This window comes from Triturus cristatus, chromosome 1_2, assembly GCF_964204655.1.
Source record: "Triturus cristatus chromosome 1_2, aTriCri1.1, whole genome shotgun sequence".
NCBI lineage: Eukaryota > Metazoa > Chordata > Amphibia > Caudata > Salamandridae > Triturus > Triturus cristatus.
The window spans coordinates 1012310215-1012334714 of record NC_140580.1 but is presented as its reverse complement, the minus strand read 5'-3'; the positions used below and the strand labels follow the sequence as shown (position 1 = coordinate 1012334714).

Sequence of the window (24500 nt, the reverse complement as noted above, 5' to 3'; positions counted from 1 at the left end):
TGCAACTGATTCGGGCAATACCGGTCCTCATAGCCAGGGACTTTTGTCCTTTCCAATTGATATATCTATTACTATAGACCAGGTCACACGGGCTTTAAACGCGAGTAAATCAGGGAAGGCCCCGGGGCCCGACGGGGTCCCAATAGACTTTTATAAAAGTAATACCGAACTCTGGATTCCATTTCTAACTAGAGTGTTCAATGCACTATGTGCCACAGCTATCCCGGAATCCTGGAAAACATCTATTCTTGTCCCGATCTTTAAGAAAGGGGATAGGAATCTAGTTACCTGCTACCGCCCCATCTCCCTCCTGGATTCAACAGGGAAGGTGATGGGTCGAATTATACTCGATCGTTTGCAGGAGTGGGCAGCGGAGAATAACATCTTATCCGACCTACAATATGGGTTCCGCGAAGGACTGGGCACTATAGATCAGGCCTTAAATCTATCACTTTTGATAGATAAATACGTTAATATCAAGGCCGGAGCACTATATATGGTCTATGTTGACCTATCATCCGCATTTGACTGCGTAAACCATGCTAAACTTTGGTCCATCCTTCTAGACCTAGGGATGGACGAAACCCCAGTCACCTTTTTAAGAGAACTCTATGCGGATGCAAGTGCCAGAGTAAGATTCGGAATAAATGGCGAATTGACTGCACCCTTTGGGATAGAAAAGGGGGTGAGACAAGGTTGTGTCCTGGCTCCATTCCTCTTCACCCTCTATACTAATGGTCTGGAGGGTGAAATGTTGAAGGGAGCTCAGGACCTTCCTATGGTGGCCAACCGCCGCATCCCGGCACTTTTATACGCGGATGACGCGGTTATATTGGCCCGCACCCCAAATGAACTCCAGGGGGCTTTAAATAAATACGCTTCTTTTATGTCTAGTCTGAACCTTAAGGTCAATATAGGGAAAACCTTCGTCATGAGGGCAGGTGTTAGCAAGAGTACTAAAACCAGATCAATATACTTGAATAAGGAAAGTTTAGCAAGTACGGATAGTTATCCTTACTTAGGTGTCATGATCGACAAAAAATTAAACTGGAAACCGGCAGTTGAAGTAAGAAAACTGCAGTTTGCTAGAACCACCTCTGCACTTGTGAGTTTCTCGAGGAAACTTGGGAAAAAAGCACCTGCAGAGATGGTAAAGATCTACAAAGCCAAATGTATATCAGTGGCTTTGTATGGTGCAGGAGTATGGGGCTACGTGTCTGTGGCAGCCATTCAGACGTTAGAAAACAACTTTCTGAAATATCTCCTTGCTCTATCAACATCAGCCGCAAACTATTCCTGCCACGTAGAATTAGGTCTTCCATATGTTGCCGATCTGGCGAAAATCCAGCCTCTCCTATTATGGCACCGAATATGGACATCTGATAAATCTCTCCTCACACAAACTATCATTCAAGACTGCAAGGACCTAGATAATGCTCACAGATCTGGGTGGCTATCCTATGTTAAAAACTTTTTTACTGATCTGGGCCTAGGAAAATATTATAATGATCCCCCTACAATCCAGGAGTTAACAAGAAAAGTCTTTTACGACCTTTGCTATAGACATCTCGAAGACTTAAGACTTAACTCGGAGATCATGAAACAAACGGTCAGACAGAGCCTAACAGTCCAGACCGTCTTTGGGATACAACCTTACCTGATGTATAACATTACTTCTTATGAGTTATACCTTCTCGTAAGGTTTAGATTGAATTGTTTCCATCGACTAGTCACATTTCCATCGAGAAATAACTGGGCCAAAATAATTCCATTCTGCCCTTGTGACGGGAGTTCTTCCCAGTCCACAATTCACACTATCTTATTTTGTAAATACTACACAGATCAGCGGAAGAAATTATTAATCCCCCTTTTAAAACGCACGGGCTTCCGTACCTGTCGCCCGGCGTTATTGTTTTTACAGTCGCTTGAGGGGGAGGGGCTGGTCCACACTGTTTCTAATTTCCTACAATACATCATGCGCCACAGACAGAATCTAGGCTGACCTAACCCAGATCTGTTTTTATTTAAAGAAACTGTATCATTTTAATTGATGCTATACCTAGAGGTGTATGTTATAGTTTACATTTTGGAAAACTGCCATTATTGTGAATATTTATACCAGACATGACCTTTAAACACAATGAATTTTAAATGTGTTTCTGAAAATGTATTTAAATGTGTATTTTTAAAATTGTATCTGTTATGACTCTCTTTGGCGAGCCGAATAAAGAAATTTTTGATTTGATTTGATGTGGTAGGGTGAGTAAATTATGTGGCAAGAAAAGGCAAATTATGCAGCATAACCCGGCACATTTTGAAATAGTATTACTTCTTTTTTTGCCATTTTTAAACTTGGTTACACTGTTTGGGCACTGGTTGCACCCCATTAGTACCAATTTAACACCCAAATTTAGTAGTGGGAAACAGAAAGTTGACTATACCAGCATTTCAAAGGGCCACTTGCGGCAAGACGTGTCGCTGCATTTTTAGTAACATATGAACTGTTTGAGATAGAAAGCAATTTTGTTGTTAAAATCTGTAGATTATGCAGCAGCTGATGGATTATGTGGCAAATGCATCAAATGCATAATTATGCAGAAATCGCCACCACCGCACAATCGCATAGTTCCAGTGGCCCTGCCATACATGCAGTATCAGACTGGGACAGAAAATAGGCCTCTGTACCAAAATAAAAGGGCCCCCATTAGGGAGTTAGTTAGCTAGAAAAGTGTCCCATGTTTGCAAACTAGTGCAGTTTTCAACTTGTAAACACATACTCTATACATTTTTTGAGGTATGGAAGACTGCACTCATTTGAGTTTGCTGCAGTCAATGTTTGCTTTAATATCATAAAAATCAACAGTAAAAACCGGCTCACTTGACCATAAAGCAGGTCAACAACTAGCCAAAAAACGGCCTACATACTGACCTGACAGTTGAGCTTTACGTGGGTTGAAAAAACCTGTTGTTGCCTCCAGATAAATATTACAACAAGTAAAATTACACCTAGAACAAGCCAGTACTATTGGCTTTGTCAGTGGTTATTAGTTGCATAAGATGAATAAGCAGCATCTACAGCTTCCTTGTATATAATATTGAAAATGCTCCAGTTCTGACATGATGAGACTGTGAAAGAACTATAACGAGTCTCACTGAAGTTGCATTAAAGGTAGCGAAGGGTGGCACTGCTGCAGAGTTAAGATTTGTTTTTGTCCCTCTGAGGGTGAGGGTAAAAATGGAGAGCGGGCCCGTCTCATCACCTGCTTTTCAGAACTTTCATTCATTGTGCAGACACTGGATCAATGTTTTTGCAAGAAAATTAAAGGACATGAATGTAGGGCCCCTTTTCAATGTCCATTTTAATTTACTACCGGGTCTAAGGCTTGAGTGACCCAGCAGACTTTAAACCCTGCTCCATCCACTTTTGCATGCGGATTCTGCTCCTCTGCAGAAACCCAGTGGTTTCACAGTGGAATTCTTTAAAAGAGAATATATAATATATTGGCTCCACATCTGCTTAAAATGTATTTGGGGGTCATGAGGAGGGTATACTCCCACCAGACCTGTGCAGAGTCACGATAGTGGTGATACATAAGTCAGCAAAATCGGCCACCAACTGCGGGTCCTATCGACTGATCTCGTTACTTAACATAGAGACCAAGATTCTGGCTACAAAATTAGCTACGAGGTTCGTAGGCATTCTCTTCCCCTTATCCATAAAGTTCAATCTGGCTTTATGCCCCGACGTTCAACCAGCTGTAACCTTCGTAGGCTCCATAATCGGTTATCGGAGGCCCGGGCCCGCCATGACGCCCATGTATTCATAAATCTAGATGCGGAAAAGGCCTTAGAAGCAGTTCACTGGCCTTTTATGATGCAAACACTACAGAGGTTTGGCTTTGGTCGCAAATTTTTTTAATGGGCAGCACTGCTTCATTGAGTACCCATGGCCTCAGTGCGGGTTAATGGAGTTCTGTGCACGGAATTCCCTAAAAGGAGGGGAATGCAACAGGGTTGCCCCCGTCTCCCCTCCTGTTTGACCTGGTACTGGAACATCTGGCTTGTATAGTCCGCTCACACCCAAATATTAAGGGCTTTCGGGTTGTTCCATCTCTAATTGGTGAGGTAGAAATCTTACTGTATGTGGATGACGTCCTTTTATACTTTACCCGTCCAGAAGAGTCAATCCCCACAGTATTCTATGTCTTTGAAAAATATAGTACCCATTCACGATACACCATAAACTGGGACAAGTCGGTTCTGTTTCGTACCTGAGGCTACCTGGACCTTTTGGTTCTCCCTGGGAGACTGGGCATAGATCGCGAGGGATTCCAATATCTGGGAATCTACGTGACATTGGTCCTGGAGAGATGCATAGAACGGAACTGATTGAAAGGCAATGATAGTCTGTACTCTATGCCGTGTCACTGCCATGTATGCCTCCATTAGTGTAACAGCTGATTCAACAGAGTTTTCATTGTCCAGAAATTAGAGGTCTGACTGTACAGATCTCACGTAGGGTAGTATCATCCCTCAAATCCCAGGCATTTAGTCTCCAGGCACCAGCGATGGCCCTGGGTCTCTGTCCTTTTTTTATCCTGCGTGGAGAATGATCAGATATACCTCTCGCTAGATAGTCAGCCCGGTGTATTATGCCCACCTCTCCCGCAGGTGCAAAAATATGATCAAGTCTAGAATACACTTTGTGTAGTCCTGAATATTATGAGTACCTTCTGTCCATTGGGTGATGTCACCTCCATAAGTCTGTGAGCCCCAGTGTGTCCACAAATTGAGCCAAGGATGTAGGCTTGCCTGGTTGGGTGCTACCCTGGATCTGTCCAGGCCTGTGGACATCACATCATTAAAGTCACCCCATAGAATATGCCAAAAGGATTTGGCTTCGAGCAGGATGTCAGTAATTTTGGTTAGGGTGTATTGTTGGAGATGGAGGGGCATATACACTGATAATGGTAACATTCAATCTTCCCCTAATACCCTGGACTACAGCACATGTCCCATAGGTGTTTTAACCAGGATTTTTGTTGATGAAAATGGGAAGACTTCCTGATCAGGATTGCTACCCCTCTGATACTGATGTGAACCCGACATGAGCTAACATGGTATATGCTCCCTGAGCCAGGAAATGGCATTGGGTTCCCCTAAGGTAAGTCTCTTGCAATAAGGCCAAGTCCAATTTGAGTCAGTTGTATGTTGGAACAACGAGTTCCACAACAATGACTTCCCTAACAACGAGTGTGTTACCACAACCTCGTCTAAACCACAATTTTTTGTGGTAAAGGAATGTGTGTTAAAAAAATGCTTTCCAATTTGTACCCCGATCTCCCCAAACCCCCACCCCCTAAAAACGAATTCCACCACCCTAAAAATAAACACGATCACCGACACACCCTAAAAACAAACACGATAACCCACACCCCCCTGAAACCTAACACAAGCCCCAACCCCTAAACACTAACCCCCAACCCCCACCCCTAAAAACTAATTCCCCCACCCTAAAAAAACACGATCACCCACACACCCTAAAAACTAATTTCCCCACCCTATAAATAAACACAATCACTCACACCCCCTAAAAACAAACACGATCACCCACACCCCTAAAAACTAACCCCAAACCCTCAACCCCTAAAAACTAACCTCAACCCCCCACCCCTGAATACTAACCTCAAACTCCCCACCCCCTTAAAACCAACCCCAAACCCTGTACCCCTAAAAACTAACCCCAAACCCTCCCTTAATACTAACCCTGACCCTCCTACCCCCTAAAAACTAACCCCCCACTCCCTAAAAACTAACCACAAACCCCTCTTACCTGTTCCTGTGTGACGCTCCTTCAAACTCCGCCCTGCCCGAACACTAGAATCAGCCTTAAACACTCACATGCGTGGTTAAGGCTGAGTCGTTGCTCGGGCAAGTCGTTGTTCGGCTTGCGTGACTCCGGAAATCGTTGTTCCGGAGTCGTGGCAAAGGTCGTTTCCCATTTGAGTTGCCTGATGAATGTGGCCACCAACCCCCTTTTAATTTTGTTACCCAACCCCTTGATGTTCCAGGTATGTCACTGAAGTGCTTGGTCCAGGGCAAATGTGTAAATGAAGGGACCGCTCCCTAGGTTGGAATTCCAAATTAAAAGGAGAGAGGAGTTATGTAGCCCCCTCCCTAAGCCTTAAAAGGCTCTGGAGACCACATTCCCTCAAGCTGCATGTCATTTAAAAGGGATCGGGGACCTGAGTTATAGTTACATTAGGGCACGAGTTATAGTTACTTGAGATAAGTATAACTAGTGAATTTCTGTGGTTTTGTACTTTTAAAATGTTAGTGTCACTAAAATTCTCACCTAACTATAATGTTGCAAGGGCACAATGAGGATCACAGTATTGGTTGATACACAGATAGATGTATTCGATCATTTTTAGGCACTGGACATGTCTGGTGTCTGAGTGCTGATGAAATGGGGATTGTGTCAGATATGGATCTTCAGCTGTGAGCTTGCTGTGTTTTGTGTTGATTAAAGTGTGTGTATTTTTTTTCCTTCTAGTTACTGTGCCCCACCAGCACCTACCTCAGCATCCCCAGGTTCCTCTCGACTTTACTATCCCAGGGGGTACAGAGTGACAGAGCTGCAATCACACGGCGTCCGTCAGCAGAGCAGAGGGCATCGTCGATCAGTGACTCTTGGGTTGGAGGACCTGGAGGACCTTCGCTGGTCCCTGAGCCAGGCCGTAGATGCGGCTCAGAGCATGAAGAAAACTACGCACAAGATGAGCCGCTCACTGACGTATGACTTGAGCAACATGCAGACACTGAGAGAATCATGTTTCTTCTGAGAGAGAGGAAAGTGTATTCCTTTAGAGTACTCCAAACAATCACACTTGTGTAAAAAGGCAGGAAAGAGGGATTATTCTGTTCTATTCAAGGAACCCAAGTCTGCCTTCCAAAACAGTAAGGCTTTTGACAGTCCCCTTTCTCTGTGCATCGAAGGGCTGCTCTTTAGCTTGGAGAGGTCTCTCGCTCTCAGGAATATGAACAGTGGAATAAGACAAGTGCTCTCATTACACCATGTTGAAGTTGACCTCTGGTAGAATACTGATCAAAACACGCACGTTCCGGTGATAACCTCACTCAGGAATTCACCCTGGCCATGCTGTTGACATTGTGTGACATAGGTGAGGCATCAATCCTCCCTGTGCCTCCGCTACATGGTTGTGTTCGGGTCCTTGCTTAGTGCGAGTGGTTTTTTTATTATTGATAATGAAGTTATGAAAGTCTTTAAAGGTCTACTCAGGTACAAGTCTTCAACCATTCCTGTATGGATTTAAGCTTCTGAGGTTTTGTTCCACTAACCTCTAGTATTTATTGCACTAGACTATTGTTTAATTTTTAAAAAGCAGAGAAGATGATGTATCCTCCATGGAGTAGGCAGAATGCCTTTTCAGCAGAAAACAGCTTTGAAAATGTTAAACTGTGTGAAAGGCTGGTTGATCTGCATCCTTACTGTGAATTCAAGATTGCAACTGGCCAATGTAGATTTGAAATGAAGATCAATGAAGAGCAAGCCTGCTTGACACCACATATCGTATTGACTGTGAGTCAACAGACTCAGTAATCCTCAATTGCTCTTCCGGAAGAATTGTTGTTGTTTTTGCTATTGCTTTGCGTTGGTTGCACAGAGGACTTGATACATTCTCAGACGGATGGGGTGGCATTCGCCAAGAAATACCATGTGAGAAGTTCTTCATGATGGCTCTAGTAAAGAGAGACCCTTTCAAATGCAGTTACCTCCTGCAAACTGGAGAATGTTCAGCACATTTTGACTCGGGCATTATGATTCTTTTACCCAGTTTGGAAGTTTTTGATGTGCACCTTTTCTTTGAAAAAATGATGCAAATCCTTATGACTGTAATTGTGCATGAAAAGAAGCACAACCCAGGAAAGAGAAACGTGCTTCCTCTTCTCATCCATGCACATCCCCATCACATGTGTCTTTTCAGTTTCCATTTCCCTTATATCTTATGTCTCTTACACTGAATCCATCATTGTAATTATCTCTATTCTATTTTTAACTTTCTTATCTTCTACGCTGGTCATTGAAGTGTTCCCATTGTAGATGAAAGATGCCCCATTTACTACAGCTAAACAAAAAACTGGGTTCTAGGTCTCAGGCACCAAGGCTCCTTTGCAGTCAACCACGTTAGGGAATGTTAGCTGTGTGAATCAAGTCCTCAGCCCCCATGAGTGGAAGAAACTTTAAAGTGTAGTTAACTATGGAGAACATGCTGCATGTAGTGTTTGATGGGATGGAGAAACAATGATTTTGTGGGCATCGGAGCACTAGATTCAGAAGCTCTACACCATGGAAACACTATGTGCTAACATATAGGATCAGTAGAAGTCACATGTTCAGGGCAAAGATCAATGCGTGGAGACCAAGCTTTGGTAAGCCCAAATATTCTCTGTACAGGTGAGACCATGAACAGCTAGTCTTGTCGCTCTCCAGGCACTGGCCCATGCTGAAGCAAGAATTGCTGGACCTGGAAAACCCCAGGTAGGGAATACAGGTCAAAGTACTGAGACACAGTTGTACATCTCACAGGCAGTGGGCATATGTCAAAGCAAGAAGAACTGCAGTTGGATATCCATAGGCACTAACTGCAGGTTATAGCATAACAATCTCGACTTGTATGTCTGCTATATCATTTGGTACCCACAAACATATAAAAGCAAGAAGTGATACATAGACTGTGCAAGGTGAGCTAGACTCATAGAACCCCTTTGCCCCGGTTACAAGTTATAGCATAGTGAACTAGACACGAAGATCTGATATGCACTGGGTACCAGGAACAGATGAAAGCAAGAAGAGCTAATCTTGTAGATTGTATGACCCCCACCCCCTGCCTCAAGGCACTTGGCAATGTCAAGAGAGTTGGATTTGCAGATCTCCTAGGCACTGGCTACAGATTATAGCACAGCAAGCTAGATTAGTAGAGCTGCCATGGGATTGCATACCAGAAATAGATGAAAGCAAGAAGGGCTACACTTGAGGATTGTAGGACCCTCCAGCACCAGGCATTGGCCAATGCTAGGATATCGACCATTGTAATCCCTAGGCATGAGGCACACATCAAAGCACTGAAAGGTAGATCTGTAGCACATCTGTGGCAAAGGTAAAAGTTCATAGAACTAAACTTACCGGGTCTGAGACACCAGGAACAGGTCAGAAAAAGGAGAGCTAGATCTGATCTGCAGGTCTTTCAGGCCATTGACCTTCCTCTTGAAGTCCAGGCCTCTACATGAAGCAATGCATACCGTGGCCTTGTGTAACCACAACAAAGGAAAGCAAGGGTGCACCGAGCAACATCCAAGCCTACTCTATCCAAGGGGCAGGAGCCTTGGAAAATGACATTTCTTCAGCAAGAACAACCTGTGCCTAGAACACTCCATGCTACTATATTTATTTTCTAGATTGAATTCATCTGTACATTTATTTTTGTGCAGTCATTTTTTAATAGCATTATGAAATGTTACGGAAGTATGAATATGTTACCAAATGTGTTTCCTTCATTTTACTACTGATTTCATTTGGTGTGCTGCTTTCAACACATAGTTTTAATTTATTGATCATCGATCTTTTTATGTATATTTTTGTATGGAAGCATAAGTAAAGGAGTAAGAATGTGAAAGGACGTTAATAACCTTTGTATGCCTGGCTCTGGTAAAACCAGATATATGCCCCCATGCACTCCTACTTAAAGTGCTGAGCTGGTGGAAGAGTTGAAGGGTAGCAAAGTCAACTGTAGAACTGAAGATCTGGATGCACCTACTGGTCCTCTATTACCGGGAAAATGTTGACCTATAGACAATCTATTCAATTTCATGTGAAAACTGCTGTTTATTGCAAAGGACGTCCCAATGAATTTTCAAAGATTGCATTCTGGCTCCTCAAGAATTAGTACTTCCAGATAGGTATATAATTTCTCGTCTTTCTGTATCATTTACATTACAGGAGACATTCTTTGCCTTCAGAGAAGACAGAGCCGATTGATACAGCAATCCCCATATCGAACGTCCTTTATCACCCATAAAATCTGTATAATTTCATGATGTAGTCTGTATGTCTTACATAAGTCAAAGTCTTGACAGAAAACCCTTTCCTCCTAGAAGCATCCTCTAGAGGATACCCTCCTTTCTGGAGAAACTGTTGCACCACTGAAGATTATGAATCTGCTCAGACAAGGAGCTAAAGAAAGAAAGGTGGACTTTAGGGAATATTTGTTCTGTATCCTTGGGATGGAACAATTAGATTTAAGTTGATATTAGAGAGTCATGTTTTCAAAGGTATAAGTCTTTCATTGAGTTCATCCTACATTTTTGCCCCGATGATGAGTGGTCAGTTAAATTCTGATGTGTGTGGTAACTCACCTCGATCATTATCACACCCCTGCAGTTTTTTCCAGGTACATTTCAGCAGATAAATTCAACCAGAATATCCCAGGAGAAGATACTGGTACATGCTGAATTCCACTCAATACGCGTGGAATTCCCCATGTTAAGCTGCATTTTCCGAGAAAACACTAGGATTGCAGGTATTTGGATATCTACAACCCCTGGTAAATAACTCGCCTCTCTGTATCGGTATTTATCATGCAATGTATATCCCTCAGGCCCATCTGCTCCACTCAAGATCGAGGACCTAGAGGGATAAGTTGAAGAAAATGCACTATTATATAAAAGCTATGCACGCGTGAATGTTGATCTTAAATGGTACGTCCCCTTTTCTCCCCCCCCCCCATCCATAAAATTCTTCTCTTCTTTATGTTTTTGCTAAAATTATGCTGCTCTTACTTCTTCCAATAAGCCTGTATATTTTTTACGCATGTTCACAAAATGCTAAGCATGTTCAGAATCAGCAGGCTCTGTGCATTACCAATATAAGGTACAACAAACGTGGTCCAGCCATCACTGGAAAAAACTAAAGATAAACTTAATAGGGTGTAGGATCCTTACATTGTTTAGCAACTAGCTCAAAGATGCAGCCTTTTAAGAATGACATTGAAAATGGTGTAGGAGTTTCAGTGAAATAAGGTTAGGACAATAGTAAGATTGTAATTTTCGCTCCAATACAAAGATGTTTTTCCAAGGTTTAATCCTCTTTTTGGCATCATAGTTATTCTAGAACGCAACTTATGGCAAACAATTAACCTACATCTTCTCACTGATTAGTGAATGCAAGTTTTTACAGACCATGGCATGACTAGGTGATGATGACCGGGCAAAGAGAAAAGTCTGTAATCTGTTTGGCCTTACAGTGAATTTTCCACATGTGTAGAAGTGCATAAGTTGCTGCAATTTAATCTTTCTTTGTTAACATCCCTAAAAATGCAGAGCCGCTAGCATTTGCATTCCTTTAGAAGTAGGTCATAAGAGCGTGGATATTTGAGGGACAAACTACATGTTTGAATCATCATCATTCAACAGTTTTTCAACAAGTAACTGTACACCCAACACCCACAAAACTGTTATGCGGTTTGGTTCATGCCTACCACAGGGATTCATCCCAAAGTACAAGGCAATAATTGAAAAGGGTATGGGGGTGGGGGGCGAAGTGTTTTTACATGATACTGTATCATTCCGAAGTTGTGTTCCAAAACTTTTGCTTTATAATGAAAAAAGTTATCTCTGATTTTTTTACTAAATAAATATTTTTCCTTTGATACATAAGAAAGGAAGTCTTCTGCGTTGTTTTGTGATGGTGCCGGAGGTAAGAGTGCCTTGAACCGCTCAATAGTGTCCTACGAAAAGGGTGCATGCAAATAGAGATCAGAGGAGGAGATGGAGGTGAGAAAATGGTATGAGGTGAAAATTCCACATTACAAAAGTTATGGCTCCTCTCTTTTACCTCTGGAAAACCACTGACATGGTATATAAGTTTTATTTAGATTGCGTATATGGAAACGTATAATATGTGAATATCCTGATAATCTGACATAGTCCCTCCTGAACCTACTCTGGACCATTCAACCTCATTTTGTCAAAACTACAGATGTTGCTATTTCATTGGGCTGAATGTAAAAATTCGAATTTACCTAGATGTAGACTCCTTTATAATGGAGGAAAAAAATACAAAATAACTTCCCAACAACCTAACCAAGCTGTGTTTAACGTCAGGTAACCCACCATTAACATGTAGGAGCTTTTAAAACAATGGCCCGTATTTATAATTTTTTCACGCAAGGTAACAAGCCACGCTGCTGCGCCACATGAAAGGGAAAGGGCAGGAATGCACCATATTTAACATTATATAGCACATTCCTGACCTTGCCTAGCACTGGTGCACTTTGGCAGCTTAGCGCCAATCCAGACACCCTTGCATCATGGTGCAAGAGTGCCTGTGTTGTAGGCAGGATTGTTTTTGTTCAGGAAGAAACAACGTCCTGCACAAAAACAATCCTCAGTCACCCCTATGGCAGGCCTTAACAATCCTGAAGGCAGGGTGCTGGGTTTCATGTGAGAGGGTGCCCATGCATGAGCAGAGCCCCTCTGCAGCTTTCGGAACCTTTATTCCGGGGTTGTTTGTGATGCAGCCAAACCATATACTCTTAAGTGCATTATAACCTCGCGGTAAATGCTAACTTTGTAATGGCTGCATGGAAACATGTTGTGTTTGATGTCAACACCTTGGAATCATACCCCCACACCAGTAACTGGTGTGGGAGGTATGATTCCACCCTACTAGAGGGAGAAACATGACAGCACCGGTATAACCGGTACCAGCTTAACAGACCCTGGCATCACAAAATGGACGCTGCCAGCCACAGACACAAGTCTGCCCTCCTGCTGCTGGATGAAACTCCAGCAGGGGAGGCCTGGACAATAGGTTTCCTGTCACAGGGAGGTGTAACCACCTCCCAGACAGGCTTTAGTGTATTGGGGCTGGGTGGGTGCACCCCAAGAGTGCTTTGAAGTCTGCACTGGGGGCACATTTGGAGTCCCTGTGCATAGTCCAGCTCAAACCGGTTGCAGGGGCTACCAGCCCCTGCTCTGGTGCGACACTGGACAAAGGAAATGGGTGTAGCCACCCCTCTTTCCTGACCCTCCCATAGGTGGGTCCTCAGAGTTTGTCCCACCCCTTCCTTGGGTATAAAGTAGGAACCCCTGGCTACAGGACTTTAGATTTACCTGGATGAAACTCTGCTACAGATTTACCAGAACTTCTACTATCTACACGACGTTGGATGACCGAAGAATCTCCCTTGGAGTAAAGGAGTTACTCCCCTGCAAGACAGGCACCAAAGACACATCTGTCCGGTTTGCATTGACGCTGCTTCTGAAGGACACTGATGATTTTGCAACACAGGGGGTGGGTTTTCAAGCTTCCCGGAGGCCGATCCATGAACTCTGCAACTCTGAGCCCTTGTGGGGACCGTGCAACCTGAACCCCTGGACATCATGACCATTTGCAGCAGCATATACTTCTTGACGATCCCTGAGGCTGTGCTTTGGGATACTTGTAGTCCAGACCCCGAGCAGTGATTCCACTGAAGATTGCTGGCCTACACTCCTCGAGTGACCTGTCGGCTGGTATCTAGTGATTCCTCTCAAGGTTCCTTCAGGATCCCTTGTCTGTCGACTTGTGGGTCCCTGAGAAGGGTACTTTGACTTTCAATGGGCTTACCTGATTGCTCCAGACGTGCCCTGACTCTCCATCGCTTGGGGAGTCCACAGGACCTTGCTGGTCCACACCAAAGCCATTTTTCTCTCATCGCGTGGGTTGCTATTGCCAAGGCTTGTTGGTCTCCAATCCGGAAACTGACCCCCCAGCACTAGACATCCTTCGTGGGACAGCTCGCCTGCGGACTGTGGTCATCATCAACACCTCCTTGTCCCCGTGGCAGTGGAGTCAAGCTTCACCTCTTCGCACCTGAAACACCCGACATCGGTGGGCATTCGTCTTATCGTGCCCCTGGTCACTGGCAAGTGACCCAGACTTTATCTCCTCTGCTTTCAGGTTCTTCACATCTTCAATCCAGGCTTGGATCACACCGGACACTTCTCCTTTCCACAGCAGCAGCACTTTGCAGCACATCGACATTGAAATCAACGATGATTCCTGACACCATTTGACACCTATGCATCCGGCTTCCCTGGGTGAGGTAACACGAGTTCTCCGGTGCTCCCGTGGGTGCTGGCCCTAGAACCCTCTAAGTCTAAAGGGGTTTGCTCAAAGTCTTCTGCTAAGTGTCTTTATTCTTTAAAATTCCAACCGCGACTTTCCTATTGAATTTTACCGGGCTCGCGGCTGTGTTCTCACACTGCACACGTCCCCCGTGGGTTCCCTGTGTCACTACCTTGGGTGGTTTCTTGGGGTCCCAGCGATTCTACATGCTCTAGGCACTGTCTGGTTGAGTCGTGGTTCTTATACCACTTTCTTAATATATGGTTTGGTCTCCCCGTGGGGCCCATTGTATATTGTTCTATTTACTGTAGTTTAATAACTGTATTATTGTGCGCCTTGCTCTCTAACTTCATAAAGAGGTTAGTAGAGAGTGTTTAGAAATAAATACATATATTTTATATATATATACCTTGTGTGGTTCTCCTTTCATTTGGTTATTCAAGAGGTTATAATCTGGTAAACCAAGCTGCTTTACACTCCTTCAAGACTTAGCCTGAAGGCTGCTCTCCATAGCTACCACTAGGATAGCTTTCAATAAAGATTGTCCTAAACCTAATCATCAATAAGGGTTGTTTGGACTGGTACAAAGTGCCCACTATAACTAGTGGACAGCATATACAAGGCCAACTTCTCACAGAGGCCACGCATTGTTGGATGGCCTCCACCAGACGTGTATGAATCCATGAAGCTCTTGTATTGGTTGGCGACTTATGATGCCACCTATCAATTGATTCCCATGGTTCATTCTTCATCAGGAGTCAGTCTCACCTCCTCATCGGACACTGTAAATGAGTATGCAACATATTATAGTTCCCTGTACAGCTGTCAAGGCTACCCGGAGTGGGAAAACACCCATCCCCTGGTCGCTAAACATCCTGCTGGTGACTCTGGTGGGTGCAGACAGGGAGGAGCTTGAGAGAGCCCTGGCTGTTGAGAAGATAGTGGATGCTGTGAGCAGCCTACAATCGGGGAAAATGCCCGGACCACATGGGTTCCCCATTGAATATTATTAGGCGCTTGTTTCAAGGCTGCCCCCACATCTTGTGTATTTTCACAGGGGGGCCTTGGACAGAGCTCATTTTCCTGCGGAGCTCGACATGGCCACAATTGTGGTGCTCCATATACCAGGGAGATCCCCCAAGGCATGTTCTTCCTGCCACCCTATTTCCCATATCAACGTGGAAATGAAAATGTTTGCAAATATCCTGCCAACTCGCCTTCTGCCACTGCTGCCCTGCTTAGTCCATCCGTATAAACACAGCTTTGTATTCACTTAGTATATATTTCTCTGGAACACTTTCACTGGAATATCTCCATGCTTCCTACTTTACCCGATGATGCATTTGGAAGATGGGTGCATTCCCCGCCCCAGCGCTGACAGTGACGTTTATCACATGATATGGAACTGCCCGGTCTTTGCTAAGCACTGGTCTTTGATTTTCACAACCCTGTCCAATATTCTGAAGAGACCAAATGATTGTTTCTCCCGTATTTCTTTGCTGGGCATCCTGGAGGATGTGGGGGGACCTAACGCGGAGCACACTCTTGTTGATATTGGTGTTGTGATGGCCAAACATAAGATTGTGCTCTGTTGGACATCTCCATCGCCCACCTTCGGCGAACGGTACTCTACGATGGTCTGGTGCGCCAAGGTGGAAGAGCCTAGTTACAGACGCTGCCGATGCTCTCGCAAACACAAGAATATCTGGGGGCCGTGGTGGTCAGATTATAACCTAGGTGGTGATGGCCACACTCTGGCATGATGTTTTTTGCTCTGATATCACTGTGTTATGGATGTTTTGCTTTGTACTGATTGCTGTTAGCTGTGTTAAGTTCTTTACTCCTCAGATAAAAATCAATAATACTTAGGACATTTGGGTAAGTGAAGACACAAGAAAAAAAAGAACACTTTGACTTCTCTCCGTCGGCCGACATGAGGAGGAAACATAGGCAATCTAGACCTTGTTCCTTGGAACCTGCGTCTGGGCCGACTCCACACCTCCCCTGTCAGCTCGATGATTCCTCAGGAACGGTTCGATGCCAAAAGGGGTCCACCTCTCGATAGCCCCAACCCTGTATGCTGTAATAGCCCAGGCAAATGGGTTGATCAAGTGGGGGAAGGAAAGGAAGGGGTCAGCAGGGAGGGAGATTTGAAAAGCAAAAACACTAACCGATAAATAAATGCACATATATACTGTTTCTTTTATCTACAAAAGTGAGATGTTCATACCTGTAACACAAATAATAATACTACATCCATTAGGAAAGGAAGGAGTCAATAGTTCTGTAACATAGCTTAGTAATGGTTGGTTATTGCGCAGTACACATAAACTGTTCCAAGTCACAGGGGCAGAGCAGAAGTCCGCCTCTTGAGCCCCCTGTTAATGTAAACAAATAATAAACAACTCAATGCTCAATTGATTTCAGTATAGCCGTTGCTTGTATATTGTCAATCATATACAAATGCGTAGTTAAATCCAGTACCACTGAGCCTATATACCTAAAATACTTTGTGGTAAGCTTAGCGGGAGATATGAATCCCACACTTTAAGTTTGTAAAGCGAGAATACTTGGCATCAAAGATAGCAATCAGCAACCCCATAAGCCAAATTATACAGTCTCCGGTGGCTGTATACCCCCATACGTTGAAATAGAGTATTTCGTAACTAAAGCGGTATCGGGGAGTTTCCCGATGAAGTCGGTGCAAGTGCACCCTTAACATACAGAGGTCTGGGCAGGAAATACAGCAGCGCATGAGCACTGCTCCTCAAAATGAATAACCAGCAGCTTCTGGCAATCCGGCAGGCTCCTTAGGCTCCTTTAACCCCTTCTCTGCTAGGCCTTTTCCCCCCCTGTGCTAAGCCTTTTTTGGGCTATTTGGGGTAGTGCGCGCTTAGGCCCCTGTAACTTTTTGACCACATAAGGTATCCACGCCAAATTTGTGTCCTTTTCTTCCAACATCATGGGGATTTTAAAGGTACCGAGGGTTTGTGGATTCCCCTGGAGGGGTCCCCGAAATTAGCCAAAATTCTGCAAAATTTTGTTTTCTTGGGGAAAAATTGGAAAAACGGGCTGCAAATGAAAGCGTCTGGGTTTTTCTCTGCAAATGGTATCAAAAAAGGGTTTGTGGGGCTGAAATCACAATTTTCCCAGCTTTTAGGGAATGACAGACTTTTGTCAGAAAACCAAAATTTTTTACACAGTTTTGGCATTTTTCTGGGACATAGCCTATTTTTGCTATTTTTTGTGCTTTCAACCTCCTTCCAGTTAATGGTAGAAATGCGTGTGAAAGCAATAATGGATCCTGGAAAGCTATACATTTTAGAAAAGTAGATAAAATTCTGAATTCAGCAAGGGGTCATTTGTGTAGATCCATCAAGGTTTCTTTATAGAAACTAACAGTTAAATATTGGAAAAATTGAAAATTAGTTGAAAAAAACAGCCTTTTGTGTCAACGTTTTCACCTGTAACTTCTTCTAATTATGACAGCTCTTTGAAAATAATATACCGTTACATCCGCTGGACCCTCCTGGTTGTGAGGATATATAGGACTTGTAGGTTCACCAAGAACCTGACGAATCCAGAGTCAAAAACTGAGCAGCAATTTGTAATGGTTTTTTATTATGTTCCGGGTATATAGCAATTATTGTGGGAAAATGTATACATGGAAAAATCGGTATGAAAGACACCTATGTATTTCTGAAATGGGAACAAATTATAGAGTTTAGAAACAGTGCATATTTGCACATTTTCGAAATTGGAAATACTCATACTAGCATGAGAATTATCGGTCATTTTTCAAAATGACTTCTTTTTTACACAATGTCTTTCATTTGGAAGGCAGAAATGCATCAAAAATCAATAGGTAATAAAAGTTGCTTTACAAATCTGAATTACCCTAAGTCTCCCGATAGAAATGGTACCTCACTTGTGTGGGTAGGCATAGTGCCCACGACAGGAAATGGCTCAAAACCCAACGTGAACACACCACATTTTCACAATGAAAATGTACCCTTTTTTTGCGAAGTGTCTAGCTGTAGTTTTTGAACACTAGCTCTGCCGCTTACTAGGGAAACGTAGCAAACCTATACATTTTTTAAAACTAAACACCCAGGGGAATCCAGGATGGGGTGACTTGACTGCCTCACAGGTGCCCGGTTTAATTTTTAATACCTGGACGGGTTTCAGAGTGGACTTTTTCTGATAACTCTGGCGGCATAATAATTGGTCTCTTTTGCTGTGTCTTTTCAGAAGACTATGGTTAATCGCCAATTGTTGTAGTCGGGTAAGCCGAGAGACTCTCTTCAGCATGATCATCTCCACATCTATCATCTTGCTTAGCACACGTTTTTCTTATCCCGCTTTTTTCCCTATACTTTACTAACCAGTACTTACTTACTTTAGGTGTTTTCAGCTTTTTACTCTTGTTTGATAAGCACAGGCACTTCGCTATCCCAGCTCCGTTTCACCTACACGTTTTTTCTCCTTTTCACATTTGCTATTTAGGTTATGCATCCCTAGTGGCACTGAGCACAGCTGCATATCATCCTGTAGATGCACGGGGTTTAGAGTATTAATTCTGTATTCTGAGTGCAAATCCTAATTCAGTCAATTGGAGTGTACCATATAGGAAATCTTATGGACTATTTTCACTTTGTTGTAGTTCTAAACGGTGGGTTTATACAAAATCAACTCCTCGTCGATGATACCAACCCCTGAAGAAGGGTTTAGATTAACCCAAAATGCATTGGGACTTTTTTGAATTGGAGTTTATGTTGTAAAACTGGATTTATATCCTCTCATATCATTTAATTCATGTACTTCGTATGACATTATTATGTCAACCCATGAGGATGGAATGATGTTCAAATAGTGTTATTTGCATTTATGTCAAATATAAGTCAATTGCAACAATATGGGGGTTTAATTTGTTTGTAAACACTGTTTTATCATCGCCTTAAGAAAATTGTGTAAATACCTTTTTGAGACCTTAAGGTCCAGAGCTGTGCATCACGAAGGTCTGGATCATTCCAAACCTCAAGTTCTTTGTATGATTACACAGGGGTTAGGGCCAATACCCCATTACGTGATGGCACGCTTCTTAATGGATACATTATTCACTCACATTGCATTCATAATAAGTTAAATTTTCAGAAGAGGTGTGCAGGCCCATCTATTCTTAGATGATTTAACTTTGAGCCCATTTTTGGACCATCACCCACTGATCAGCATGTCCTTCAAAGACATAGCCGACCTCACTACCAATCAGGCTGACACCAAAGCTTACTCCACAGATGAAGCAGAGTCCATTTATTCAGTAATCAACAAAGCACGCACATTCAGCACCACCGCTGGAACCACAACTCAACTTTTGCGACAACTGGAATACACCATGAGAAAATAAATGAATCAACGTCTCCACGCCACCACACTCATCGAATATCACAAAGTCAAACGCATCCCTAGAGGATTGAGGATCGCCCTGAAACCCATGCTCTTTAAATTTAACAAAACATTCATGGCAAGATGGTACGCCATATTAAATAAATGTTCTTTTGACCTTATCCTCCTTAACATTGAAGAGATATCAGTCATACTCACTGAACTTTCACAGGTTATCAGCAAACTTAAAGTAGAAATCACTGAACGTATGGAACAGGAGGATTGGGAGAAGGTTCTAGAAGACATCAATGGTAGACTTGATACACATGCCAGAGAAGTTCATGAACGGAAAATCAGGAAATTCTGACGGGATACCATTGATTATAAATTAGATGAAGTTTATACATGGGCCGAAACTTACGCCCAAAAACGTTTCTTCAGAAAACCAGGCAAGACTTCATCAGAAGAAAGTGTTGTCAATGATCAGGATTTGTCCTCGCAACGACCTCCAGCCAAAACTATCACAGAACCTATCAGGAGACAGGCCACAGAAGAAGCTACTGTTTCGACCCTGAAACCGTCTTTTTTATTCGAGGGACAATACTCAAATCTACCACCGGACAAAGGCATCACACAACCAGACAACGTACCCGGAGGGGACAAACAAAAAAAAACTACAGAAACGGGCAGACCGCAGAGAAACCTCAAGAAACCAATTCCCTTGTGATGAACATTTCTAAAAGAAGCTTAAGTACAGATGAATTAAGGGTATTAAACAAGGGTACATCATTCGTTCCTACATACACCTCAAATCCATTAGAGACTGAAATATCCTTATTCAAGTTCATGCGTAAGCTAAGACTGAAATGGTTTTTCTCCATTAATACAACACAGGAGGAACGTGAGAGACCAATAGAGCGCTTTCGCCCAAAAAGCAAGTTTATGCCTCCACTGTCACATAAGACCAAAGATAGTTTCGAGATCTTGGTCAAAAAAGATCTGGAACGTATCAAGTACACAAAAAGGAAGCATACTAATTTGTCTAAGAAGGAGCTATGGATTCTCAATGCATTAAAACAAGATAAGAATATAACCTTTCAACCAGCAGATAAAGGGGGAGCCCTGGTTATTCTTGACACTGAATTCTACGAACAAAGCGTTGATAATCACATAAACAATACTGATACCTACATTCAACTGGACATGGATCCGACTAGAGAATTCAAGGATCTATTGGGCTCCTTGGTGCAGAAAGGAGCAGATAATGGTCTGATTACAGAGAACACCAGGAAATTTTTCATTACAGAAACACCAAAAACACCTCACATATACATGCTTCCTAAAGTACATAAGCATGCTACTAACCCACCATTTAGACCATTAGTGGCAGGATGTGGATCAATACATGAACCCATTGGGCAATTTTTAGATTACCATTTACAACCGCTTGTGCAAACGTGGGAAACCTAAGTTAAGGACACAACAGATTGTCTTTTGAAACTAGAAACCATACGACATCATTTTGAGGAGGACATTCTACTCTGCACTATAGATGTAGTTGCTTTATACACATCCATTGCTCATAACGAAGGACTCGAGGCAGTGGAATGGAGACTTTTACAATCTTCTATGTCACATGACATGGGTACATATCTATTGGAGCTATTACATTTTTCACTGTACCACAGTTATTTTCTTTGGAAGGATCGATATTATTTGCAGAAAACAGGTACATCCATGGGATTTCCGGGGGCACCGTTGTATGCCAACACTTTAATGGCATATTTTGAGTACGAATATATCCTTCAGAACCCAACATGGCGTGATAATGCAATTATTTTTTTACGTTATATAGACGACATTCTAGTGATTTGGAAAGGGTCTAGAACAACATTGGAAGCAAGTATTCATGAACTCAATTTATGTAACCCCAGGATACAATTTACACATGATATTCAGTCTGAGACCATCCATTTTTTAGACATTGAAATTAAAAAAACGGGCACCGGCCTTCAAACGGCGGTGTACAGAAAGCCTACAGACGTGAATAACGCGTTACATTACAACAGCGCACATCCATACTCACTCAAGAAACATCTACCAGTATCCCAATTCATCAGGATCAAAAGAATAACATCTCATCACACTTTGAGTACAATTCTTATCGAAGAACAAAAAAACAGATATAAGGAACAAGGTTATCCTGAGGATGTGCTGACACAAGCCACAACGACAGTGGCCCTAAAAAATTTGAAGATCTTTTACTACAATCACAGAAAGACTCCGGCAAACGTGATGTATTTGTTCTAAAATATTCAACACAATCATCACAAATCAAAACCATTATTAGAAAACGTTGGGAGATCATCGCACAAGAAGTAGACATTATCGATCTGTTTCAAGATCAACCACTCTTCGCATACAACAGATCTAAAAACCTAAAGGGACTTCTCAAACCTAAACATCTCTCCACAAAACCAAGCTATGAAGGAATGAAAAAATGTCATAACTGTGGACAATGTGGCAATGCTATTCTTGGTAACACGTTCGCACATCCACACACTGGTCAAAAGATCACACTCAGACATTCTTCTGATTGTAACACTGAGGGTGTAATTTACGCCATTCAGTGCCCTTGGGGGCTTGTTTATGTAGGCAGAATCTGCAGAAAAATCAAAACACGAATAGTGGAACATAAAAGCAAAATACGGAACAAAAACCCAAAGCCATGTCTAGCAGTACATTGGGTAAACAAATCACACACAATACCTCAATTACGGTTCACTATTTTAGAAAAAATAGATGTAACTCCAGGCATAGCTCAACAGACTGCTCTAGCCTGGAAAGAGACTTTCTTTATTAAATATCTAGGCATGGTGATCCCCGGGGGTCTGAATGATCATTATGAACTCTTATGTTTCTTGTAATATGTTTCACAGTATTCAAGCAATATACATGTCTTTCTATTTTAATGTTTCTACACATTTACATTCCACTATTCATTTGTACAGGATTTGCACTCATCGTCTGTTCACCTTTTTTTAACTTTTTTCAATCTTACCACTTTGGTTTACGTTCAGGACTCGTACAGATACTTATCTATATTTTTCTTTTGTTCGGTATACTACATGTTTTTCACTGCGTACAAGAATGAGTATTTATAAATTACCTGATTCGAGATATATTTTGCTGGCATTATGATTACGCAAACCAGGAGATTTACCACATTTCCTCCCGTAGTCCCGCGGTTACTCTCTCAATAAAGTTTTAGCCCTAGTTTTTTTGTTCACTCGCATGTTTACTTCTGCCCCTTTAAATACGCAGTGTATATGTACACGTTGACGCGCACGTAGCTGGCGGCAACTTAGAACACGAAAGGCTGACTCCATTACCAGCTGAGGTGAGCTCGTAGAAAACTGTTTATTATTCACTCGTGTCTACACTTGAAACAGACATAGTGACGATGATGTTTATCTTTCCAGCCTGTCTGGTTATCGATAAAGACACCGAATTCTTCTTATCTCGGGTGAGCTTTAATGTCGGCCTCACGGGTGTCCGGTTTCATTTTTCAAATCTGGACGGGTTTCAGAGTGGACTTTTTCTGATAACTCTGGCGGCATAATAATTGGTCTCTTTTGCTGTGTCTTTTCAGAAGACTACGGTTAATCGCTAATTGTTGTAGTTGGGTAAGCCGAGAGACTCTCTTGAGCATGCTCATCTCCATATCTATCATCTTGCTTAGCACATGCTTTTCTTATCCCGCTTTTTTCCCTATACTTTACTAACCAGTACTTACTTAGTTTAGATGTTTTCAGCTTTTCAGCTTTTTACTCTTGTTTGATAAGCACAATCACAGGCACTTCGCTATCCCAGCTCCGTTTCACCTACACGTTTTTTCTCCTTTTCACATTTGTTATTTAGGTTATGCATCCCCACGTGGCACTGAGCACAGCTGCATATCATCCTGTAGATGCACGGGGTTTAGAGTATTAATTCTGTGTTCTGAGTGCAAATCCTAATTCAGTCAATTGAAGTGTACCATATAGGAAATCTTATCGACTATTTTCATTTTTGTTGTAATTCTAAACGGTGGATTTATACAAAATCGACTCCTCGTCGATGATACCAATCCCCTGAAGACGGGTTTAGATTAACCCGAAATGCATTGGAACTTTTTTGAATTGGAGTTTAAGTTGTAAAACTGGATTTATATCCTCTCATATCATTTAATTTATGTACTTCGTATGACATTATTATGTCAACCCATGAGGATGGAATGATGTTCAAATAGCGTTATTTGCATTTGTCAAATTAAGTCTTTTTTTTCAATTGCAACAATATGGTGGTTTAATTTGTTTGTATACACTATTTTAACATCTCCTTAAGGCAATTGTGTAAATACCTTTTTGAGACCTTAAGGTCCAGAGCTGTGCATCACGAAGGTCTGGATCATTGCAAACCTCAAGTTCTTTGTATGATTACACAGGGGTTAGGGCCAATACCCCATTACGTGATAGCACGCTTCTTAATGGATACATTATTCACTTACATTGCATTCATAATAAGTTACATTTTCAGAAGAGGTGTGCAGGACCATTTATTCTTAGATCATGTGACTTGACTGCCTCCCACCAGGTTCTGTTACCCAGAATCCCTTGCAAACCTAAAAAATTGTCAAAACAACCACATTTTCCCCACATTTCTGTGGTGGAAAGTTCTGGAATCTGCGTGGGTCCACAAATTTCCACCCACCCCGCATTCCTCAAAGTTTTCCAAGAAAAATGGTACCTCACTTGTGTGGGTCGGCCTAGTGCCCGCGACAGGAAACGGTGCAAAACGCAACATTGTCACACCTCAGTTTTGCAAGAAAACATGACCCTTTTTTGGGCAAAGTGCCTAGCTGTAGGTTTTGAACCTTAGCTCTGCC

General features: G+C 42.5%; 1 protein-coding gene across 3 annotated transcripts in view; it reads left to right on the top strand.

Moving 5' to 3' along the window:
- AKNA (AT-hook transcription factor) overlaps positions 1-11740 on the top strand; it is a 223918-nt gene extending 212178 nt beyond the window's left edge. For all 3 annotated transcript variants that reach the window (XM_085611866.1, XM_085611856.1, XM_085611848.1), the window contains exon 22: positions 6557-11740. In XM_085611866.1, the coding sequence (XP_085467992.1) occupies positions 6557-6845 (289 nt within the window). In that variant the 3' untranslated portion in view covers positions 6846-11740. The remainder of the gene's footprint in view (positions 1-6556) is intronic.
- Positions 11741-24500: the final 12760 nt, after the last annotated feature.